The sequence below is a fragment of the Lagenorhynchus albirostris genome, chromosome 1, assembly GCF_949774975.1.
Source record: "Lagenorhynchus albirostris chromosome 1, mLagAlb1.1, whole genome shotgun sequence".
Taxonomy (NCBI): Eukaryota; Metazoa; Chordata; class Mammalia; order Artiodactyla; family Delphinidae; genus Lagenorhynchus; species Lagenorhynchus albirostris.
Window position 1 is genome coordinate 140,967,105 of NC_083095.1, and position 22,077 is coordinate 140,989,181.

Below are 22,077 nucleotides of genomic sequence, written 5' to 3' on the forward strand. Positions count from 1 at the left end.
AGTGTTTGCTGAAATAACTTTATGGTTCTAGACAAGCTAGGTGAGATTATACACTGATTAAAGGGACAAAGGTTAACATATAAACCTGGCTAGGAAGAATGAGTAACTTCTATCAGTGAGACCACAAGAACAGCAATGTGCTAGGAACTGAAATGAAAGCCAAACATCCATGTCCTGAAATCATTCAAAATTTCTTAAATTTCTGTTGAATATACTCCTCATCGTTATACATGTATACATATGTATACACACACATACATTGAAGTTTACAATAATATACTTTGTATATGTTTAAAGTGTACATTATTTTCATGAGTGTTGTGCTGGTTTCTATTTTATATCACAAAGTCCTGAGTGACAGGAATTGTTCACTATTTTTGTTTATATGGTAGAAACTAAATGTTACAAATTTATTCCATCTTCATGATTACAAACATTACAGGCAAGGTGGGTAAAAAAGGCAAATAAAGCAATCTCTTTTCTCCTATTTAACCAGATGAAGCATTTTGACATTTTTATGATATGCAGGTTGTCTTAATTCATTCACGGCTCATTGACTTATTTTGAAATCCAGCAACAGCAAACTTTGAAATGCGGGATCTTCCTCTATAGCTACTCCAAGTTAATTCCTGAACTACACTGTGAACTCAGAAATGATATTCACTGAAACACTCTTGAAGCTTTCACATCTTAATCTGACACCTCTTATTAAGGCAGGGAACTGTCTGTTAAAGACTGTCTTCTTAGCTAACCCAAGCCACCAGCAATCTTAACCACTAAGTTACTACATAAAAGTAAACAGCTCCTAATAAATGGAATATTGCCTGCAGTATCAGTAAACAAAGGATGTCACAGTCATCAGTGATTGCAGCCAAGCGGCCACCAAGGAAGGTGAGCTGGTGACCCCTGAGGGAACTCAGGAAGGAAACAAAGAATACCTGTCATTTAGCAGCCATCAGACTGCAGCCACTCCCTAAGGTGAGCCCTGAGGAAACTCAGGATGTGAAAACACTGGATACTGGCCCCAGATAGCTTAGGTGCATATCAAAAGAATGATTTCAGTGAGCCCAGATTCTTGCATCTTCCCATACATAGGAAAGCACTAAACTCCATTTGGGATTTCTGGTTTTCTTTAGTTAACAGTAATCTTTGATGTTCTGACTACCTGCCCTTTGTTGCAAACGCCTCCTCAGGGTTACTTGAAATGCTGCCTCCCTGGCTTGAAGTCCTAAAAACTTTCCGCCAAATAAAACATAATTCTCAGCTTCTAGGTTGTGAATAATTTTTTAGTTGACACTTCAAGCATTGACTGAAACTGTTGTGCCAGATCCTTTTTCAGAGGATTCACTCCCTGATAGAGAGGTCCTAACCAGCTCTTTCCATGAACAGTGACTCCAGTACAGTGTACCTACTGTCCAGAGTATAAACAGAGAGGTCAGGTAACCCTAGTCATCCTGAGTAGTTCATCAGTATTTACATACAAGGTATATTTTAAGCTGATCCCAGACCAAGTATTGCAACTGTAATCCCAAGAAGTCGTTCATTTTTAGCACACTGAGTTCCTGCAAGATGCCAGGGCAAGTGAGAAACCACCTCAAAGCAAAGAGTTCATCATCTTCAGAAACTTGGTGGTGGTGGTGGTGGAGGAATAAAATTCCTCCTTCTAAATTCATCAAATCAATGGGTCTTCAGTCTTAATTGCTAAAATCCAGAGTCCTCAATCCCGATTTGAGAAGCCCATTTTCAAGATGAAGAGCTTTCAGTCTTCTATTTGCTATGGCCCATGAACGCAAGTCCTTCTATAAGAATCTCCTCTTTTATTGCTTTCTGACACACCGCTGAAGATGTTGTTGTGCAGTTCCAGGAGCTGATCCCTTTGAAGAACTTCTAGGCCAACCAGCGGTGGAAGCCCCAGTGGTACCTCAGCCTCGCGTTGGTGCTCGTGAAGGCGGTGGCGATGGCGGTGCGCTCTGAAGTCATCGCCTGCTCATTAATTTCTCTTCCTAATTCTCAACCCTTCTTTTGAGACACAGCTGGGTACGTTCACTTTAAATCCTTCTCCAAAAATGCCTCAAGGTCAAATTTCAAATAGGGTGGTTAAGGTAGGGCTCAGAGAGGCGTTGACGGGTGAGGAGTGGAAGGGGGTAGAGGAAGGCATTGCAGGCAGGGAAAACAGCCAGGACATTATTATAAATAACTGTGACGTCTTGTGATACTCAGTAAGATTCAATGCGTGTTGGAGCCATTGTTATGCTAATTCTTTCCCAAGAGGTTTTGATTCCGGAGGAGAGAACCGCGGGGGTCGGCGGGGACTTTCTTAGCCTGAAAGGTTAACACCGGCAGCGGCAGGGGAAGGCTCTTTACGGCTTGGTGGGGCAGACCTTGGCGGCAACCCGCAACGGCTGGGAATCACCAATCTGCCGAGTTCTGTTGCCCAATGTGCCCGGAGCAAGAGCCAGGGCGCAAATCCTGTTTCTCGGCGGCCCCAACTTCCTGCGACCTCGGTGTCCAATCAGTGCAAAGGTAAACATTCGATACGGAGTCGGCTGGGAAGTCAGTCAGGTAGCCGCTAGACCACCCAGTGCGCAGCGGATGGTAGGGCTCCAGTCAGGCCACGGCTAGCCCTGCCCTTCCCTGATCGCTCACCCGCCCCTTTTCGGCCACGCCCTCGCGGCGATAGGCCGAGCATCTGGGCCGGGTCGCTACGCGATTGGCCGGGACGACGGGACGCCGGCCCCAGACGTGCCACGTGTACGTAGGGGCCGGCCGGAAGACTAAGGCTGGAGCTGACGCGGCCGGGTTTGGCCGGGCCGGGCTAGGCGATGGCGGCCGTGGAGCGGGACGGGGATCAGCTGTCCACGCGGCCAGCCCTAGAGACCGAGGGGCTGCGCTTCCTTCACGTCACGGGTGAGTCGGCGCGGGTCGCAGGGCAGCGGGTTTGCGCCGCCACCCTCGGCGCGCCGCCATGTTCGGTGAGTCGTTCTCCTCTGCCCTACGGGCCGGACCTGGCCGGGAGCTGGATGTTGGCGCTGCACGCAGGCCCGGGCGGTGGTCCCGAAGCGCGCTTGGAGGCCCTCCCAGAGCGGTGCTTCCTCGGGCGTTGCGGTCGGCCCTTTTTTGCGCGAGTTCTTTACTTTATGCGAAGCAAGCCTTCCGGGTTTGCGGTTGCTGGGGTCTCTCCGCCCTTGGCGTGTGCCTTCAAGCCTCAGCCCCTCGACTCCGTACCCCCACTCACGCCCCCAAAATCCGGCGCTGTATCAGCCCTCCATGGGCACTCCTTTCTATATGTAGTCTGGATCTGAAAGGCCTATGCCCTCCTGAGTCGGATACACTTCCCTTCACCCCTCAAAACCCAGCTGGCGTGCCCCACGTCCTCCGGACTTGCCCCTCCTATTCCCCAGGTAGCTGAGAAGTCCCTTCTCAGTGATCCATGAATTGTTGTACTACTCGTTATTTTAACTGCCTACTTAGGTCTTCAGCTACACCGTGAAGGTTTTGAGGACAAGGAGCTACGCTTATTTTGCTTTTGTTTAATGTTATAGAAAAGTCCAGTGGTAGTATCATTTTTAGTTTCTTGAAAACTATTTTCTTCTTTTCAGTGGGCTCCCTGCTGGCTACCTATGGCTGGTACATCGTCTTTAGCTGCATTCTTCTCTACGTGGTCTTTCAGAAGCTCTTCACCCGGCTGAGGGCCTTGAGGCAGAGGCAGCTGGATCGAGCTGCCGCTGCTCTGGGTTAGTGCCTGATAACAAATGAAGACGTGGCTTTACGCCTACTTGTTTTAGTATTTAAAAGTTAGTCTGTTGTTAAGAGTAAGAAATACGTTTCTGATCTGTGTGGGAAGAAAACTGTTTTATGCTTAGGAAATTGGTTTTGGTGATTTGCAATAGTGTTGTTTTGTTTTGTTTTAATTTCAGAGTTTTTGATGGGATGAAAAACCCGCTTGATGGTGTGTAGAGCACTCACTGCATATTGTGTTGCATGGTTTTTCATTTACAGGAGAGATTAAAGTGAAGACTTCACAGCTGCTCCGTACTTATGGGTCTGTCTACTAAGTCTCATTAATCTCTAGAACAATCGTGAGTGACAAACTCAGCCTTAGTTATTCACATCCACCGCATTTTGATTTTCACAACTTACTCATCAGACCTGATATCGGATTACACCTGACTGTTTCAAAAACTTATTCCCTCTAAAACAGTAGCTTTAACTAGTTAGAAGCTAGAGTTTCTGAGGACATATTTAAAATAAATGTTAAGTGTCTTGAGAATAGCAGTATAATTAAATAAATACAAATCATCAGTCATCTGAGCCACCACAGTCACTGAGGGTGGGGAGGAAAGCAAACATAACACAAATGTAGTTATTAGTAGAAAGACTTAGAAAATTCCTTCACTCTCCTCTCCCATGAAACCCTGTGGTCCTGCCATTATCTCAGCATTTTTGGTTGTTGGCTGTATATCCAACAAAAACTACAAAGTACAAAGTAAATCTTGGTTAAGTTGCAGGATTTTGTGAAGTGGATGACTGGTGTTAGAGAACAAGTCACCTGGTACAGCCATCTCTGGCTCTGTGAGACCTGCTGACAACTGAGGAGTAGATTTATAAGATAATGGGACGGGCATCTCAGAAGAGGAGTTTGTTGTAATGAAGCATTGCAAGAAGTGTATGTGCAGTGAAAGGTGTTACCTTGTGTTGTACAATTTTGTTAGAAAAATTAGGTTAAAAAAGTCCACACATAATTTTATTCTAAGAATGATCCAACAGTTCCAAATGTTACCACAATTCACATTTCTAGAAAGTGGAACTAATTTTGTTTTTAAAGATAAAGGTCTAGTCATCTCTGTCACCACAGACACACCCCTGTGCTACTTTGGCCCCCGTTTTACGTGGATTCAGTTAGGTGACCTGTTTCCACTGCTAACTATCTATAAGTAATGATGATCGCATATCCTTTGGATGATACTGATGTGAACATATAAGTTCCAGTTTGTTTCCTTGTTTACAAAATTAGTCAAACCACTGCCTAGTTCCCCTTAGTGCTCCTTAAACACAGTGGTCTGAGTAAAATAGAGAACTTGATTGTATATTTATATAATTTGCTTTGTTTTCTAAACCAGATAAAAACAGATACCTGGGGTGGTCATTTCTGTTAATGCTAGCTGGAAGGATTTTTCTCTTTTTTTTTTCCTGTAAAAACAAGGATAAAATACCTGACGATCTTTACCTCTTTCTGGTGTAGACCTGGGCTAATTAGGTGATGGCTAATGATCAGAAAACTTTATCTTTCCTTGGTTGTCTTCTAGAATTCTGGTCAACCTAGAGACTGGGTGTTAGGAGGTATCCAGGTTGTGGAATGGAATCTCACTGGCCGTCAGACCACTTATATTTCAGTCTCGGAGCCCATGCCAGACTCTCTGAATTGGAACTGCTCAGGGAGCCCAGAAATCTGTTTTGAACAGAGATTTCTGATGCTTTGGATATTTAACAAGGGCTATGAACTGTGGCGATGGGATAGTCCGCTGCCCCGCCCCCCCCTTAAGCAGTAAAATATATGCAGAAGAATAGACTTATTCATGTAAAAGTATATTCTTGCATTGCCTGACTTCTGTACACTTCTAATAATATAGACCTCAAGAGTTCCCATTTTATATTACACAAGGTGCTTTATCCCAATTTCTTTCTGACATTTTAGAACCTGATATTGTTGTTAAACGACAGGAGGCTTTAGCAGCTGCTCGTTTGAAAATGCAAGATGAATTAAATGCACAAGTTGAAAAGCATAAGGAGAAACTAAGACAGGTATGAACTGGTTTTAGTTTGAATACATGATATTTGAGGTTTAGTGGGTAAAAGTGTGTGTGCACATGTGCATGCGCATTAGGGTGGATACAAAGAATAACTATTTCAGGCCGAATCATTTCCACTTAGCTAAGTATTGCTCAGCATGTTTTCCTTGTGCAATTTCTTACTGTTTAGGGGGAAATACTCTTAAAGAAGGGTGTCTTGTATTTATGTTTTTACTTTTAAGTGGTTCCCTCACGGCAGCATTTCACCCAGCAAAACTGTTTGCTGTGTACAGGAGCCATACCACCAGACACACATTCAGCCTCTTGCTCCATGGTTGGTCTCAAGCCGAGCATGTCACATGACCTGGCTTGGTGCGGCTGCTCTTCAGTGGATTGAAGGAGAGCCAGGGGAGGGTGGCGATGGGCTCAACCCAGGGTCAAGATGGAGAGCAGGAGATGGAGTTTTGAAAGATTTTTTTAAAGACACATGGTTTGGTTGTAGGGGTGGTAAAAGGTTTGGGGGGTCGGGGGGAGGAAGAACCAAAGGCTGCTATTGAAGTGACCTGAGCAGCCAGGTGGGTTGTGCTGCTCTTCACAGGAGTAAGGTCACCCACCAGGTTGGACCCATTCTCTGTAACTGAAACAACTAAGTGTAGACTCTGCTTTCTAGTTTCAGTGCAGATGTTTCTGGGCCCCTTTTTTTCTCCTCTGAAGGAAGCCAGAGAAGTTGGTCTTCCTCCTGGTCTTGCATGTGTCTCTGGTGTTTCCAATATGGAGTACCTTTCTGCCACTGCTGGTTCTGCATGGTCATCCAGTACATGGCTGGTCTCCACAGCTTGGTTGGAGCCCAGAGGGAAAGGACAGAATAAGACAACACCTACTACACACATTCGGCCTTCTTGGTCACCTTTCTCAGCAGCCTTCTTCAGTGTTCAGTGGGTTGCCCATCTTCCACTTAAATAGTCACCTAAAATGTACTAGCACATTCCTATTATTTATGTAGTTTTCTAAACCACATGAGGTTAAAACAAATTCATGATACAAAAATCTGTACTATGAAAATTAAGTCTCTGCCTTCCTTGCTCCCCTATCTACTGCTGCTCAAGCATTCCATGTTAAGCTTTCTAGGTGTTTTTCCAGAAACATTTTATCCATATATAAACACATGCATGTATCATTTTTACATAGAAATGGCAGCATAGTATACATAGATGCCATTTTTAAGCAGTTTTATTTTAGTTTTTTCCTTTGCTGATTTCCAACCATTTGTTTTGTTTCTGGAGCCATAGAGTAAGTTGAATTCCTTCTACATGTCAAAATTAATGACTTGAGGGTCTGAGTTTTTTGCATTAGTAAAACAGCCTGATCATTTATCCAATTTGTTGATGTAGCTGAAAAAAAATTTTTAAAAGATTATTTTTAAAAATTGTAGTGTGCGCCTCCTAAAATTGGAGAGAAGATAGAAGCCTATGTTCAGTTTTAAAGTTGTGGTTCTGTGTATTTAACAAACTTAACAAACAGAATCTGCCTGACTCACAGTTCAGTCTGCTGTCTTATTTGGTCTCAGGATTTATCAGCAATGTTCCATTCTGGTGTTTTCCATGTTAGCTATGAGCATAAAACAACCTTCAGATCAAGAGACTGTTTCCTCTTTGACTTCCTGTACTTGCAGACAGTGGAAGCATGAAGGGACAGACATGTGGATTTAGCAGTGATGAACCCTGAAAGCCATCGAGAAATTTCTGGATATGTGCTTTCTAAGGCATCTTCTTACATATCTTTGTGATATCACAGTTTAATTGGAACCAGAATGAACTAAAGTTTGGGTCTGGATTCTACTGGGAATAGAGAGTGACTTGTGTGTGAACTTAAGTTGCAGTACCCAGTTGTTCTTCAAGGAGGAGGAAGCAGAGTCAGAGACCCAGGGCACTGTGTTTCCCTCCTGTTTACTGCATAATTACTGTATAAGCTTTCTCAGGTGCTCATTGTTGGACATAGTTTTCTGCTGAGATTAGTTTTCCTTTATGCTCCCATAGTATTTGACTTTCAAAGAACTTTCAAATCTGCTCTCATTGGATCCTCATAGCCTTTGAAGTAGAGGGGTTAAGTGAGTTTCCTCAGGTGACGCAACCAGGTAGCAACAAAGCAGGCCTGCCAGCCACATTCACCCTTTCCAGGTCAGCGTTATTCTCCATTACCAAAAATGTCCAGTTTAGAACAAGAGTCGGTATTCTTTTCTCTGTGACACTTTTTGCTTTCTTTAATAGTATACAAAAACAAAAGGTTCTGTTGGTGAGTTAAACTCACACCACTAGATGACAACTGTTTTATTAACTGAAGAAAGTGCAGGTGAAGGTGTGTTTTGAAGGACATTTAGATTAAAAGTTATCAAAATTACATTTTCTTTGAGAAAGATGGTAGCTTATGAATTCATACTGTACAACGTGTGATTCTTCTCAGCTTGAAGAAGAGAAAAGGAGACAGAAGATTGAAATGTGGGATAGCATGCGAGAAGGAAAAAGTTACAAAGGAAATACAAGAAAGCCTCAGGTGATGTAGCCTTCATTGGGTCTCTGTTGCTGCGTACGGGCTTTCTCTAGTTGCGGCAAGCTGGGGCTACTCTTTGTTGCGGTGCGCGGGCTTCTCATTGCAGTGGCTTCTCTTGTTGTGGAGCACGGGCTCTAGGTGCATGAGTTTCAGTAGTTGTGGCATGTGGGCTCAGTAGTTGTAGCTCGTGGGCTTTGTTGCTTCACAGCATGTGGGATCTTCCCGGACCAGGGCTCAAACCCATGTCCCCTTCATTGGCAGGTGGATTCTTAACCACTGCGCCACCAGGGAAGTCCCTGGAGTAGAATGTTTTTAACTAGATTCTTAAGCCTGTGTATGTTCAAACAGGAAGAAGACAGTCCTGGGCCTTCTACTTCCTCAGTCATCCCAAAACGAAAATCTGACAGAAAGCCCTTGCGGCGAGGAGGTAAGTACCAAACATCAAAGCATTCTGAACAATTACAGGATACATTTACCTTTAAAAACAAGATTCTTTTTCCTTGTTTCATTGTCCGTAAATTGAGACTAATTCCTAAGTTTAGGGTTATGAAGATTAAATAAAAGAATCAGATGCAAAGCAGCCCTCAATGGCTGGAAGTCACCAACGTGCTGAGCCCTGTGGGCCTTGGGCAAGGATGTGGGCTCAAGTCCTGTTTCCAGGAGGCCTATAACCTCCTTGGCCTCACAAAGTCAGCATTTGATTGGCAGTTGAAAAAGGAGGTCACTCGAGGCCCTCAGGAAATAATTGGATGGTTGCACTTGTATTTTAGTATTCTCACTGTAATTTAGTATTCCCACACAGTCCTATAAAGGGAGTGGTAACTGGGGCGAGGAATAGTATTGCAGGTAAGTTTGTCAAGGGGCTAGGACACAGGGGTTTTGGTCTTTCCAGCCAGGGCCACCTTGTTTCTTACAAATAACTTTCTCAAGGAGACATGGACAGATGTTCATTCAGAGAGCTTCTGCATGCAACATCCTTGAGCCCTCTAACCATAGCAGTCTGTCCTTACCCCATCCTTAAGGACTTTCACGTCCTTTTGGGAAGACAGGACTCCCACACAAATGAAAATGAGTAACCTTTGTGATCTGCCAGGAGTTCTCTGTTAATCCTGAGAGAGGGGAGGGCAAAGGCATTAAAATACTTTATGTAGGAACCAGTTTTAGGCCAAAGACTATCCTCCGTCCGGGAGAGGGGTTTTCTGTGGGGAGGTGCTGCAGAGGCAGAGGTGTGGAAGCCTGGCTGGCCTATTGGAGGACTGTCAGGAGTCTGGAACCTGGGCTCTGTGCAGACTGGACACAAGTTGGGCTGGGCTCTGACAACACCCAAAGCTGGCTTGCTGTAGGGAAGTGGTGTGTCTGAAAAGGAAATGCTTTTTTGAATCTTTTTCTTGCTCCAAGCAAGGAATAGTCTTCCAAGACTATTTTTCAGAGCAAAGAGTGGTGGTATTTAGGAGGGAATTGTAGAAAATGGAATGCATCCAGAGCTAGGGGCTTTGACTGGCCTGGCTTTACAAATAAGGAAACTGAGACACAGGGAGTTAGTGACCAAAGATTCTGTAGTAAGTAAGGAGCAAAACCACCTCATTTAAGGTCTTGCTGGCTCTAAAGCCTGATCAGTCAACCTGGTTGCCAAATGTCCATTAACTTTAGGAAGCTAATGAGTGGGCAGGGATGGGGTTGGGGACTGGGGCATGTGGATTACCCAGTTCTGACTAGTGGAAGTAACGAGTTCCATTCTTTTTGATTTTGGTTTTTTAAATTTATTTTCTGTAGGTTGAGCAGTTCTTATTTGAATGTATACATTATATTAAGCACTGCAGTTAGAAGCCTTTATATACTTAAATCTAGCCATCTTGAGAGGTTTTTTGGGCAAATTTTTTTGTGTGTTTTGGGTAGTTTTTCGTGTTTGGAGAGTTAAAACAGAGAAGCTGAATGGCCTGTTTTATTCCCACCAGAAAGTTAGTTCAAACTGCAGTGACCATGTAAATTTTTTTTGTCATATGGTAGCTGAAAGTTGTATGAAAATGTTTGTGAGAATAGAATCCATATCTTTGCAGTGCTTTGCATGTCAGGCTCACAATTTTATGTTTGATACAGAACATTTCCAGCACTGTTCTGCTTTTCTCTTGTCACAGGTTACAGCCCTTTGTCTGGTGAAGGAGGTGGAGCCTGCTCCTGGAGACCTGGACGCAGAGGTCCATCGTCTGGTGGATGAGGCTAAGAATCTTGTTAGTGTTGCTTTTGACACTAGCAAGATGAATCCTTAACCCTCGACTCAATTGCCTTATGCACGCTTTTCACAGTGACTACCCAGGGGGAGGGGGCTTTCTTTCTGTTCTTAACTGCATCTGTGTCTTCAAGGGTTGAAGGCAGCCTATAGAGCATGGACGTGGTCACTAGGCAGTAGTTGCAGTTGGTCACACTGCACTGAAGCCAGTGACTGTGTTCACTGATTTCATGGGTCATTGCTAGTTGATAGCTAAAGGCCTCCAAGTGATTGGCAATCTTGATAAAAGAGACCTGGCAATGATCCTTCAAGTTAACAGGTCCTTGCTGGTAGGACAGTCTCTGTGACAGGTTGCGTTGAATGATGTCTTCCTTGTAAATGGTGAGCCCACCAGCGAGGATTACTGATGCAGAGAGTTGATGGGGTTGTTTCTGTATATTTATTTTTATGTACAGAGCTTTGTTAAAAAAAAAAAAAAAAAAAGAAACTAAGTATAAAAAAAATTTGCAAGGAACATTTTTAGCATCTTTATCAAATTTAAGGAAATTTCATTATGAACTTGAATTTGTCTATCTAATATTACACAGCTTTTTATTATTCATAACCTCCCACTAATATTATTTTCCCTTCTCATTATTCCTCACCTGCAATGAGCATGGCAAGTGGCAGATAGCTGTAGTGATTTTCAGAGTTGGCAGGCTCCTTGGGGTTTATCCACAAAATCAGGCACTTGGAGTTGTTTCTGAATTAAGAGGATAAAGAAACATCTTGCCTAGAGGTACCTCAGGGGCCAATGAGGTTTCTGGGAGCCCTTTGGGTCATCCCTCTTGCACTCATTTCTTATGTACTTGTCTAGAACTTTGGTCAAGTATGCTATAAAGGGCCTGATAGTAAATATTTTAGACTTTGCAGCTGCATAGTCTTTATATTTTTACATTTTTAAAGGATTGTTAAAAACATTTAAAAATTCTTAGCTCATGGTTGGATTTGTCCTGCCTGCTATAGTTTGCTGATCCCTGCTTCACATCAAGATTTTAAGAAGGAACAAAATTAACCTGCAGAATAGTGATGATTAGCTGGGAAAGTATTCCAGAAATGTCTCATATAAATTAATCAACATATGTTGAGTATGTGAAATATTCTGTAGTTGTCTCTTGACATATATAAAGGAAAAATATAGTTTGGTCTTAGGGGGCTTAAAATCTCCTGGGGAGGGCTGGAGGGAGTGAAAACAGGATTTTGAAGACAGTGTGATTGCAAACAAATGGGCTGGAGTAGTCAAAATCAAGTATTTGAGTCTGGAGACATTTGAGTGAAATTTTGAGTGGAGGAATGTGGGAGTTCCTGGCAGAAGAGAGGGTCATTGAAAACCAGGGTGGGTCTCCTGAGGTTTAGGAAAGCCCTTGAACCTTTATCTGAGTTACCAGTTTTTACCCAGATTGGCTTTCCACCAGCATGGAAGACTCACAACATGGGAAGTTTTAGACTTAGGTTAAAATATTCCACCCATGTTTGTTATTTACATATAGAGAAATTCCTGTAGGTTTTAAAGGAACTTTTAAAGAATTCTTCCTTTAATGTATTTTCTGTAGCTGAAAACTTGTGTTAAGCAGCTCTCAACTATTCATTTTAGAAGTAGAAGGGCATGGTTCAGTACACTATTAGCTGTGACTTTTCCCTCAAACCTCATTTTGTTCCCATAAATTTAGGAATTATCAAGTCAGGGACACATAGGAAGAAACAATGACTTCTGTGTACCCACCTTGCATCTGGCACCATGAGGTGGTGGTGGAGGGGGTGGTGCAATGTGGAGAATTGATTGGGAGATAATAAAGGGGAGAAGGAAACTAATTTGTGTAATAGTTAGCATTTGAAGAGCACTTGCTGTGTGCCAGGCACATACATTTATAGTTAATCCTCACTACAATCCTGTGAGGTAGGTACTTCTAGTTAACCTTGGTTTTCAGAAACTGAAGCTTAGAGGGTCACCTGGTCCAAGGCGCTGATCACTATAGTCTACTTTGTCCTTGTGTTCCTAATAGCCAAGGGCCATAGATAACCAAGATGGGAGCTTGATCTGGCTAATGAAACAGTTATCATGTGGAATAGTGAATACTTGGGTGAAAATTGTGTGCTACAAGTCTAGGGCAGTAAGCATTTCAGAAGGGTGGACCAGAAGAGGTAGGAAATATCTCTTGCCAGAAGAGATAGGTCCTGTGCTGATATTGAAAGAATGAGGAAGTGGGGCCAGAACGTGAGGCCCATGGGGAAGAAGGGATGGGTCAGAGCCGTGTCAGACCGGCAGAACACTGCCTTATGCCTCAATGGAGGGGCTGCAGCTGAGATCACAGCATGAACCCAGTATAGACTGCCAGCAGCTTGAAACTGATGCAGTAGACACTTGAGAGCTATTAAGGTTTAAATGATGAATGCGTTACCCAGTCTACCCTGGTCATGGAGCAACATTAGTAAATGTGGGGCAAAATATGCACAGACCTTCAGCTGAAACTTTCTGGTGGCTAGCATTGTGTCCTTGGCCAAATGCACCTGCCTCTGCAGGAGGAGAAAGGAACTATTCCCTCCTTCTCAAGGACCACTCTTCCCTCGCTTCCTTCTCTCCACCATGCCATCAAGTCTTTCTCATAAGAACAAAGCCATATCACATACCCAAAGCCCTGGTTCCCTCTGGTGCTCTAGAGTGAGCTTTGAGTTGTCTCCACTCATCAGGAACAGATTAATGCTGCTTAATGCTAAAGATGCTATTCCTGGATCATTCTCTTTCATGCCCCAGTGGAGTTTTTGGTCTTGTCTTATTTGACCTGCCAGCACTTGACCCTCCTTGCAGCACTCCCTTCTCTTGCCTTCCATAACACCACACTCTCTGGGTCTTTACTCCCAAGACAGCCCACACCTCTCTCCTGTGCGTACCCTGCCCAGGGCTCCTAGTCTTCTTGAACAAGTTCCTGTATTCTCTCTCCAATTTCTCTTCTTCCATTTGCTGTTAATATGTTCCACAAAAGTTCTTCTTAAGTTGATGTGTCTGATGATTCTTGGCACTCATCATTTGCAGTAATTGAGCACTCCTTGAAAAACACTATTCTCTTGACTTCTGGGACTCTGCACTTGTCTGGTTTTCTCCTGCCTTTCTGATCAGTCTCTTGCTGCTTTTCCTGATCTTCCTGACCTCTAAATGCTGAAGTTAAAGAAAGTTACAAAAGGAGTTAGAAAAGGCAAAAAGGTGTAAGCATCACTGTAATGCCACTCGATGTGAGTGGCATTGGAGAAACCACAAATGTATGATGTCGTGATTAGGCATATTGGTATATGCAGCTTGAAGTAAAATGTCAGCATATTGTACCCCAATTCAAATACTGTATCTCAAAAGAACTTAGATAGAAAATGATGCTGTGCTCTGGGAAACTGAAAACTCAGAGTCAGTCTGGTGATGCAGAAGATGCTGTAAACAGTGCAGAGACGTGCCCTGCCCTCGTGGACCATGCGATGCATCCACAGTGGGCGGGGCGGGGGGGAAGATGAGCATCACACAGTTACAAAAATAAATGACTGGAGATAGCAAAGCATGGCAGAGTAGAAAGACGTGAGCTCACCCCTTCTTAACACTGAAATCACAACTAACTGCTGAACAACCATCAACAAAAAAAGATGCTGGAACCTACCAAAAAAAGATACCCTATACTCAAAGAAGCAGCCACAACGAGATGGTAGGAGGGGCACAGTCGCAATAAAATCAAATCCCATACCCACCAGGTGAACAACCCACAAGTTGGAAAATAATTAGAATACAGAAGTTCTCCCACAGGAGTGAAAGTCCTGAACCCCACTAACTTGGGGGTCTGGCAATGGGAGGAGGAACCCCAGAGAGTCTGACTTTTGAAGGTCAGTGGGGTGTGATCTCAGGAATTCCATAGGACTGGGGGAAACAAACTCCACTCTTGGAGGGCACACACAAGGTTTAGTGCACACCCGGACCTAGGGAAAAAAGCAGTGACTGCTTAAGAGACTGGGCTAGACCTACCTGATAGTATTGGAGGGTCTCCAGCAGAGGTAGGGAGCGGCTGTGGCTGTGGGGACAAAGACATGGTCAGTGGCAGCTCTGGTGAGAACTCATTGGTGTGAATCCTCCAGGAGGCTGCCATTCACCCCCACAAGACCTAGCCCCACCCAACAGTCTCCAGGCTCCTCAAGCCAAACAACCAACAGGGCGGGAGCACAGCCCCATCCATCAGGAGACTGCTTAAAGTCTTTCTGAGCATAGCCCTGCCCACCAAAGGGACAAGACCCAGCTCCACCCACCATAGGGCAGGAACCAGGCCCTCCCACCAGGAACCCTGCACAAGCCCTCTTAGACAGCCTGCCTCATCCACCAGAGGGCAGACAGCAGAATCAAGTAGAATTGCAAGCCTGTAGATCAGAAACCACAATCACAGAAATTTAGACAAGATGAGATGGCAGAGGAATATGTCCCAGGTGAAGGAACAAGATAAAACCCCAGAAGAACAACTAAGTGAAGTGGAGACAGGCAATCTACCAGAAAGAGAATTCAGAGTAATGATAGTGAAGATGATCCAAGGTCTCGGAAGAAGAATTGGAGGCACAGATTGAGAAGATACAAGAAATGTTCAACAAAGACCTAGAAGAAATAAAGAACAAACAGGTGAACAATACAATAACTGAAGTAAAAACTACACTAGAAGAAATCAATAGCAGAGTAACTGAGGCATTAAGAATGGATAAGTGACCTGGAAGACAGAATAGTGGAAATCACTGCCATGGAACAGAATAAAGAAAAAAGAAAAAAAGAATGAAAAGAAAGACAGTCTAAGAGACCTCTGGGACAACGTTAAAGACACCAACTATTGCATTTTAGGGGTCCCAGTAGGAGAAGAGAGAGAGAAAGGACCTGAGAAAATATTTGAAGAGATAATAGCTGAAAACTTCCCTAACACTGGATGGGATATGGTTACCCAAGTCCAGGAAGCACAGAGAGTCCCAGGTAAGATAAACCCAACGAGGAACATGCTGAGACACATGGTAATCAAGTTGATAAAAAATAAAGACAAAAAAATATGAAAAGCAACAATTAACATACAAGGGAACTCCCGTAAGGTTATCAGCTGATTTCTCAGCAGAAACTCTGCAGGCCAGAAGGGAGTGGCATGATATATTTAAAGAGATGAAAGGGAAGAAGTTACAACCAAGAAAACTCTACCCAGCAAGGCTCTCAGATTCCATGGAAAAATCAAAAGCTTTACAGACAAGCAAAAGCTAAGAGAATTCAGCATCACCAGACCAGGTTTGCAACGAATGCTAAAGGAATTTCTCTAAGCGGAAAAGAAAAGGCCACTACTAGAAACAAAATTACAAATGGAAAAGTTCGCAAGTAAAGGCAAACATAAAGTAAATGTAGGAAATCATCTGCACATAAATATCAAAACCAGCAATTGTGAGAAGAGGAGAGCACAAATGCAGGATATTGGAAATGTGCTTGAAATTAAAAGACCAGTAACTTAAAACAATCTTGTTTATATATAGACTGCTATATCAAACCCTCATGGTAACTGCAAACCAAAAAACTACAATAGATACACACACACACACACACACACACACACATACACACACAAGAATCCAAACAACACCAAAGTTAGTCATCAAATCACAAGAGAATAGAACAAAAGAGGAAAGGAAGATAAAAGACCTACAAAACCAAATCCAAAACAAGAAAATGAAAATAGGAACATACTTATTGATAACTACCTTAAATGTAAATGGATTAAGGGCTCCAGCCAAAAGACACAGACTGGCTGAATGGATACAAAAATAAGACCCATATATATGCTATCTACAAGAGACACTTCAGATCGAGGGACACATACAGACAAAGTGAGGGGATGGAAAAAGGTATTCCATGCAAATGGAAACCAAGAGAAAGCTGGAGTGGCCATATCATATCAGATAAAATAGACTTTATTTTTTTTAATAAATGTTTAAATTTATTTATTTTTTAATTTTTGGCTGTGTTGGGTCTTTGTTGCTGTGCGCAGGCTTTCCCTAGTCGTGGAGAGCAGGGGCTACTCTTTGTTGCGGTGTGTGGGCCTCTCATTATGATGCTGTCTCCCGTTGTGGAGCACAGAGTCCAGGCACGCGGGCTTCAGTAGTTGTGGCTCATGGGCTCCAGAGCACAGGCTCAGTAGTTGTGGTGCATGGGCTTAGTTGCTCCATGGCATGTGGGATCCTCCCAGACCAGGGCTTGACCCATGTCCCCTGGATCCTGAACCACTGCACCACCAGGGAAGTCTCAACAAAATAGACTTTAAAATAGACTGTTAAAAGAAGTAAGGAAGGATGCTACATAATGATCAAAGAGTCAAACCAAGAAGAAGATATATCAATTGTAAATATATATGCATCCAACATAAGAGGACCCCAATATATAAGGCAAATACTAACAGCCATAAAGGGAGAAATGGACAGTAACAAAATAATAGTGGGGACTTTCAACACCCCACTTTCATCAATGGACAGATCATCCAGACAGAAGGTCAATAAGGAAACACAGGCCTTAAATGACACATTAGACCAGATAGACTTAATTGATATTTATAGAGCATTCCATCCAAAAGCAGCAGAATACACATTCTTCTCAAGTGCACACGGAACATTCTCCAGGATTGACCACATGCTGGGCACAAAGTGAGCCTCAGTAAATTTAAGAAAATTGAAATCATATCAAGCATCTTTTCCAACCACAATGCTATGAGGTTAGAAATCAGCTACAAGAAAAAAACTATAAAAAACACAAACACATGGAGCCTAAACAATATCCTACTAAACAACCAATGGATCACTGAAGAAATCAGAGGAAATCAAAAAATACCTAGAGACATGAAAATGAAAGCACAACAATCCAAAACCTATGGGATGCGGCAAAAGCAGTTCTAAGAGGGAAGTTTATAGCAATAAAATCTTACCTCAGGAAACAAGAAAAATCACAAATAACCTTATACCTCAAGCAACTAGAGAAAGAACAAACAAAACCCTAAGTTAGTAGAAGGAAAGAAAGCATAAAGATCAGAGTAGAAATAGATGGGCTTCCCTGGTGGCGCAGTGGTTGAGAGTTCCCCTGCTGATGCAGGGGACACGGGTTTGTGCCCTGGTCCGGGAAGATCCCACATGCCGCGGAGCGGCTGGGCCCGTGAGCCATGGCCGCTGAGCCTGCGCGTCCGGAGCCTGTGCTCCACAACGGGAGAGGCCACAACAGTGAGAGGCCCGTGTACCGCAAAAAATAAATAAATAAAAATAAATGAAATAAAAATGAAGAAAACAGTAGAAAAGATCAATGAAATTAAAAGCTGGTTCTTTGTTTTTTGGGGTTTTTTTTGTTTTGTTTAATACATCTTTATTGGAGTATAATTGCTTCACAATGCTGTGTTAGTTTCTGTTGTACAACAAAGTGAATACATATATCCCCATATCCCTCCCTCTTGAATCTCCCTCCCACCCTCCCTATCCCACCCCTCTAGGTTGTCACAAAGTACCGAGCTGATCTCCCAGTGCTATACTGCTGCATCCCACTAGCTAGCTATTTTACATTTGGTAGTGTATATATGTGGATGCTACTCTCACTTCACCCCAGGTTCCCCCTCCCCACCCCGTGTCCTCAAGTCCATTCTCTACATCTATGTCTTTATTCCTGCCCTGCCACTAAGTTCATCAGTACCTTTTTTGTTTTTCTTTCTTAGATTCCATATATATGCATTAGCCTATGGTAATTGTTTTTACCTTTCTTACTTCACTCTGTATGACAGACTCTAGGTACATCCACCTCACTACGAGCTCAATTTCATTTCTTTTTATGGCTGAGTAATATTCCATTGTATATATGTGCCACATCTTTATCCATTCATCTGTCAATGGACATTTAGGTTGTTTCTATATCCTGGCTATTGTAAATAGTGCTGCAATGAACATTGTAGCACATCTGTCTTTTTGAATTATGTTTTTCTTAGGGTACATGCCCAGTAGTGGGATTGCTGGGTCATATGGTAGTTCTATTTTTATTCTTTTAAGGAACCTCTATACTGTTCTCCATAGTGGTTGTATCAATTTACATTCCCACCAACAAGCAGGAGGGTTCCCTTTTCCCCACACCCTTTCCAGCAATTATTATTCCTAGATTTTTTGATAATGGCCATTCTGACCCATGTGAGGTAATACCTCATTGTAGTTTTGATTTGCATTTCTCTAATAATTAGTAATGTTGAGCATCTTTTCATGTGTTTGTTGGCCATCTGTATGTCTTCTTTGGTGAAATGTCTGTTTAGGTCTTCCACCCATTTCTTAATTGGGTTGTTTGTTTTTTTGATATTGAGCTCCATGAACTGTTTGTATATTTTGGAGATTAATCCTTTGTTGTTTCATGTACAAATATTTTCTCCCATTCTGAGTGTTGTCTTTTCATCTTGTTTATGGTTTCCTTTGCTCTGCAAAAGCTTTTCAGTTTAATTAGGTCCCATTTGTTTATTTTTGTTTTTATTTTTATTAGGAGGTGGGTCAAAAAAGATCTTGCTGTGGTTTATGTCAAAGAGTGTTTTTCCTATGTTTTCCTCTAAGAGTTTTATAGTGTCTGGTCTTACATTTAGGTCTTTAATCCATTTTGAGTTTACTTTTGTGTATGGTGTTAAGTAGTGTTCTACTAGTTTTCTGGTGGCATCTTTAGGATTTTCTATGTATAGTATCATGTCATCTGAAAATAGTGACAGTTTTACTTCTTTTCCAATTTGTATTCCTTTTGTTTCTTTTTCTTCTCGGATTGCTGTGGCTAGGACTTTCAAAACTATGTTGAATAAGAGTGGCAAGAGTGGACGTCCTTGTCTTGTTCCTGATCTTAGTGGAAATGCTTTCAGTTTTTCACCATTGAGAATGATGTTTGCTGTGGGTTTGTCATATATGGCCTTTATTATGTTGAGGTAGGTTCCCTCTATGCCCATTTTCTGGAGAATTTTTATCATAAATGGGTGTTGAATTTTATCAAAAACTTTTTCTGCATCTTTTGAGATGATCATATGGTTTTTATTCCTTAATTTGTTAATATGGTGTGTCACATTGATTGATTTGCATATATTGAAGAATCCTTGCATCCCTGGGATAAATCCCATTTAGTCATGGCATATGATCCTTTTAATATGTTGTTGGATTCCGTTTGCTAGTATTTTGTTGAGGATTTTTGCATCTATGTTCATCAGTGATATTGGTCTATAATTTTCTTTTTTTGTGATATCTTTTTCTTGTTTTGCTATCAGGGTGATGGTGGCTTCGTACAATGAACTTGGGAGTGTCCCTCCCTCTGCGATTTTTTGGAAGAGTTTGAGAAGGATAGGTGTTAGCTCTTCTCTAAATGTTTGATAGAATTCGCCTGTGAAGCCATGTGGTCCTGGACTTCTGTTTGTTGGAGGCTTTTTAATTACACTTTCAGTTTCATTCGTTGTGATAGGTCTGTTTATATTTTCTAATTCTTCCTGGTTCAGTCTTGGAAAATTGTACCTTTCCAACAATTTGTCCATTTCTTTGTGGTTGGCAATTTTATTGGCATATAGTTGTTTGTAGTAGTCTCTTATAATCCTTCGTATTTCTGTGGTGTCAGTTGTGATTTCTCCTCTTTCATTTCTAATTTAATTGATTTGTATCATCTCTCTTTTTTTTGGTGGGGGGGTACATGGGCCTCTCACTGTTGTGGCCTCTCCCGCCGCGGAGCACAGGCTCCAGACGCGCAGGCTCAGTGGCCATGGCTCACAGACGTAGCCGCTCCGTGGCATGTGGGATCTTCCCGGACCGGGGCACGAACCCATGTCCCCTGCATTGGCAGGTGGACTCTCAACCACTGCACCACCAGGGAAGCCCCTCTCTCTTTTTTTCTTGATGAGTCTGGCTTAGGGTTTATCAATTTTTTTATCTTCTCAAAGAACCAGCTTTTAGGTTTATTGATCTTTGCTATTGTTTTCCTCGTTTATATTTCATTTATTTCTGCTCTGATCTTTATGATTTCTTTCCTTCTACTGACTTTGGGTTTTCTTTGTTCTTCCTCTAGTTGCTTTAGGTGTAGCATTAGATTGTTTATTTGAGATTTTTCTTGTTTCTTGAGGTGAGATTGAATTACTATAAACTTCCCTCTTAGAACTGCTTTTCCTTCATCCCATAGTTTTGGGGTGTCGTGTTTTCATTGTCATTTGTCTCTAGGTATTTTTTGATTTCTTCAGTGACCTCTTGGTTATTTAGTAGCATAATGTTTAGCCTCCATGTATTTGTGTTTTTTACAGTTTTTTTCCTGTAATTGATTTCCAGTCTCATAGCATTGTGGTCAGAAAAGATGCTTGATAGAATTTTAATTTTCTTAAATTTTCCAAGGCTTGATTTGTGACCCAAGATGTGATCTATCCTGGAGAATGTTTTGGTGTGCACTTGAGAAGAAAGTGTATTCTGACGCTTTTGGGTGGAATGTTCTATAAATAGCAATTAAATCTATCTGGTCTATTGTGTCATTTAAAGTTGGTTTTTCCTTATTTATTTCCTGTTTGGATGGTCTGTCCGTTGGTGTAATTGGGGTGTTAAAGCTCCCTACTATTGTGTTACTGTTGATTTCCCCTTTCATGGTTGTTAGCATTTGCCTTATGTATTGAGGTGCTCCTATGTTGGGTGCATAAATATTTGTAATTGTTATATCTTCCTGGATTGATCCCTTGATCATTATGTAGTTTCCTTATCTCCTGTAACAGTCTTTATTTTAAAGTCTATTTTATCTGATACAAATATTGCTACTCCAGCTTTCTTTTGATTTCCATTTGCATGGAATATCTTCTTCCATCTCTTCACTTTCAGTCTGTATGTGTCCCTAGGTCTGAAGTGGGTCTCTTGTAGACAGCATATACATGGATCTTGTTCTTGTATCCATTCAGCCAGTCTGTGTCTTTTGGTTGGGGCTTTTAATACATTCACATTCAAGGTTATTATCAATATGCATGTTCCTATTACCTTTTTCTTAGTTGTTTTGGGTTTGTTATTGTGGGTCTTTTCCTTCTTTTGTGTTTTCTGCCTAGAGAAGTTTCTTTAGCATTTGTTGTAAAGCTGGTTTGGTGGTGCTGAATTCTCTTCACTTTTGCTTGTCTGAAAAGCGTTTGATTTCTCTGTTGAATCTGAATGAGATCCTTGCTGGGTAGAGTAATCTTGGTTGTAGGTTTTTCTCTTTCATCACTTTAAGTATATCCTGCCACTCCCTTCTGGCCTGCAGAGTTTCTGCTGAACAATCAGCTGATACCTTTATGGGGATTCCTTTGTATGTTATTTTTTATTTTTCCCTTGCTGCTTTTAGTATTTTTTCTTTGAGTTTAGTTTTTGTTACTTTGATTAGTATGTGTCTTGGTGTTTTTCTCCTAGGGCTTATCCCTCAGGACTGTCTGCACTTCCTGGATTTTTGTGACTATTTCCTTTCCCACTTTA

The 22,077-nt window shown here is 42.1% G+C and overlaps 1 protein-coding gene across 2 annotated transcripts; it reads left to right on the forward strand.

Annotated features, from left to right (window-relative positions):
* The first annotated feature begins 2,747 nt into the window (after positions 1-2,747).
* Positions 2,748-11,472, forward strand: SELENOS (selenoprotein S). 2 transcript variants are annotated; one of them, XM_060155387.1, is made up of 6 exons: positions 2,748-2,907; positions 3,600-3,734; positions 5,696-5,802; positions 8,250-8,339; positions 8,685-8,763; positions 10,472-11,472. In XM_060155387.1, the coding sequence occupies exons 1-6, from the start codon at positions 2,823-2,825 to the stop codon at positions 10,549-10,551; spliced, it is 576 nt and encodes a 191-aa protein (XP_060011370.1). In that variant the 5' UTR covers positions 2,748-2,822; the 3' UTR covers positions 10,552-11,472. The 2 variants fall into 2 exon arrangements, with proteins under 2 accessions (XP_060011370.1, XP_060011379.1); XM_060155396.1 differs by having other exon boundaries at positions 2,835-2,972.
* The last annotated feature ends 10,605 nt before the right edge of the window (positions 11,473-22,077 follow it).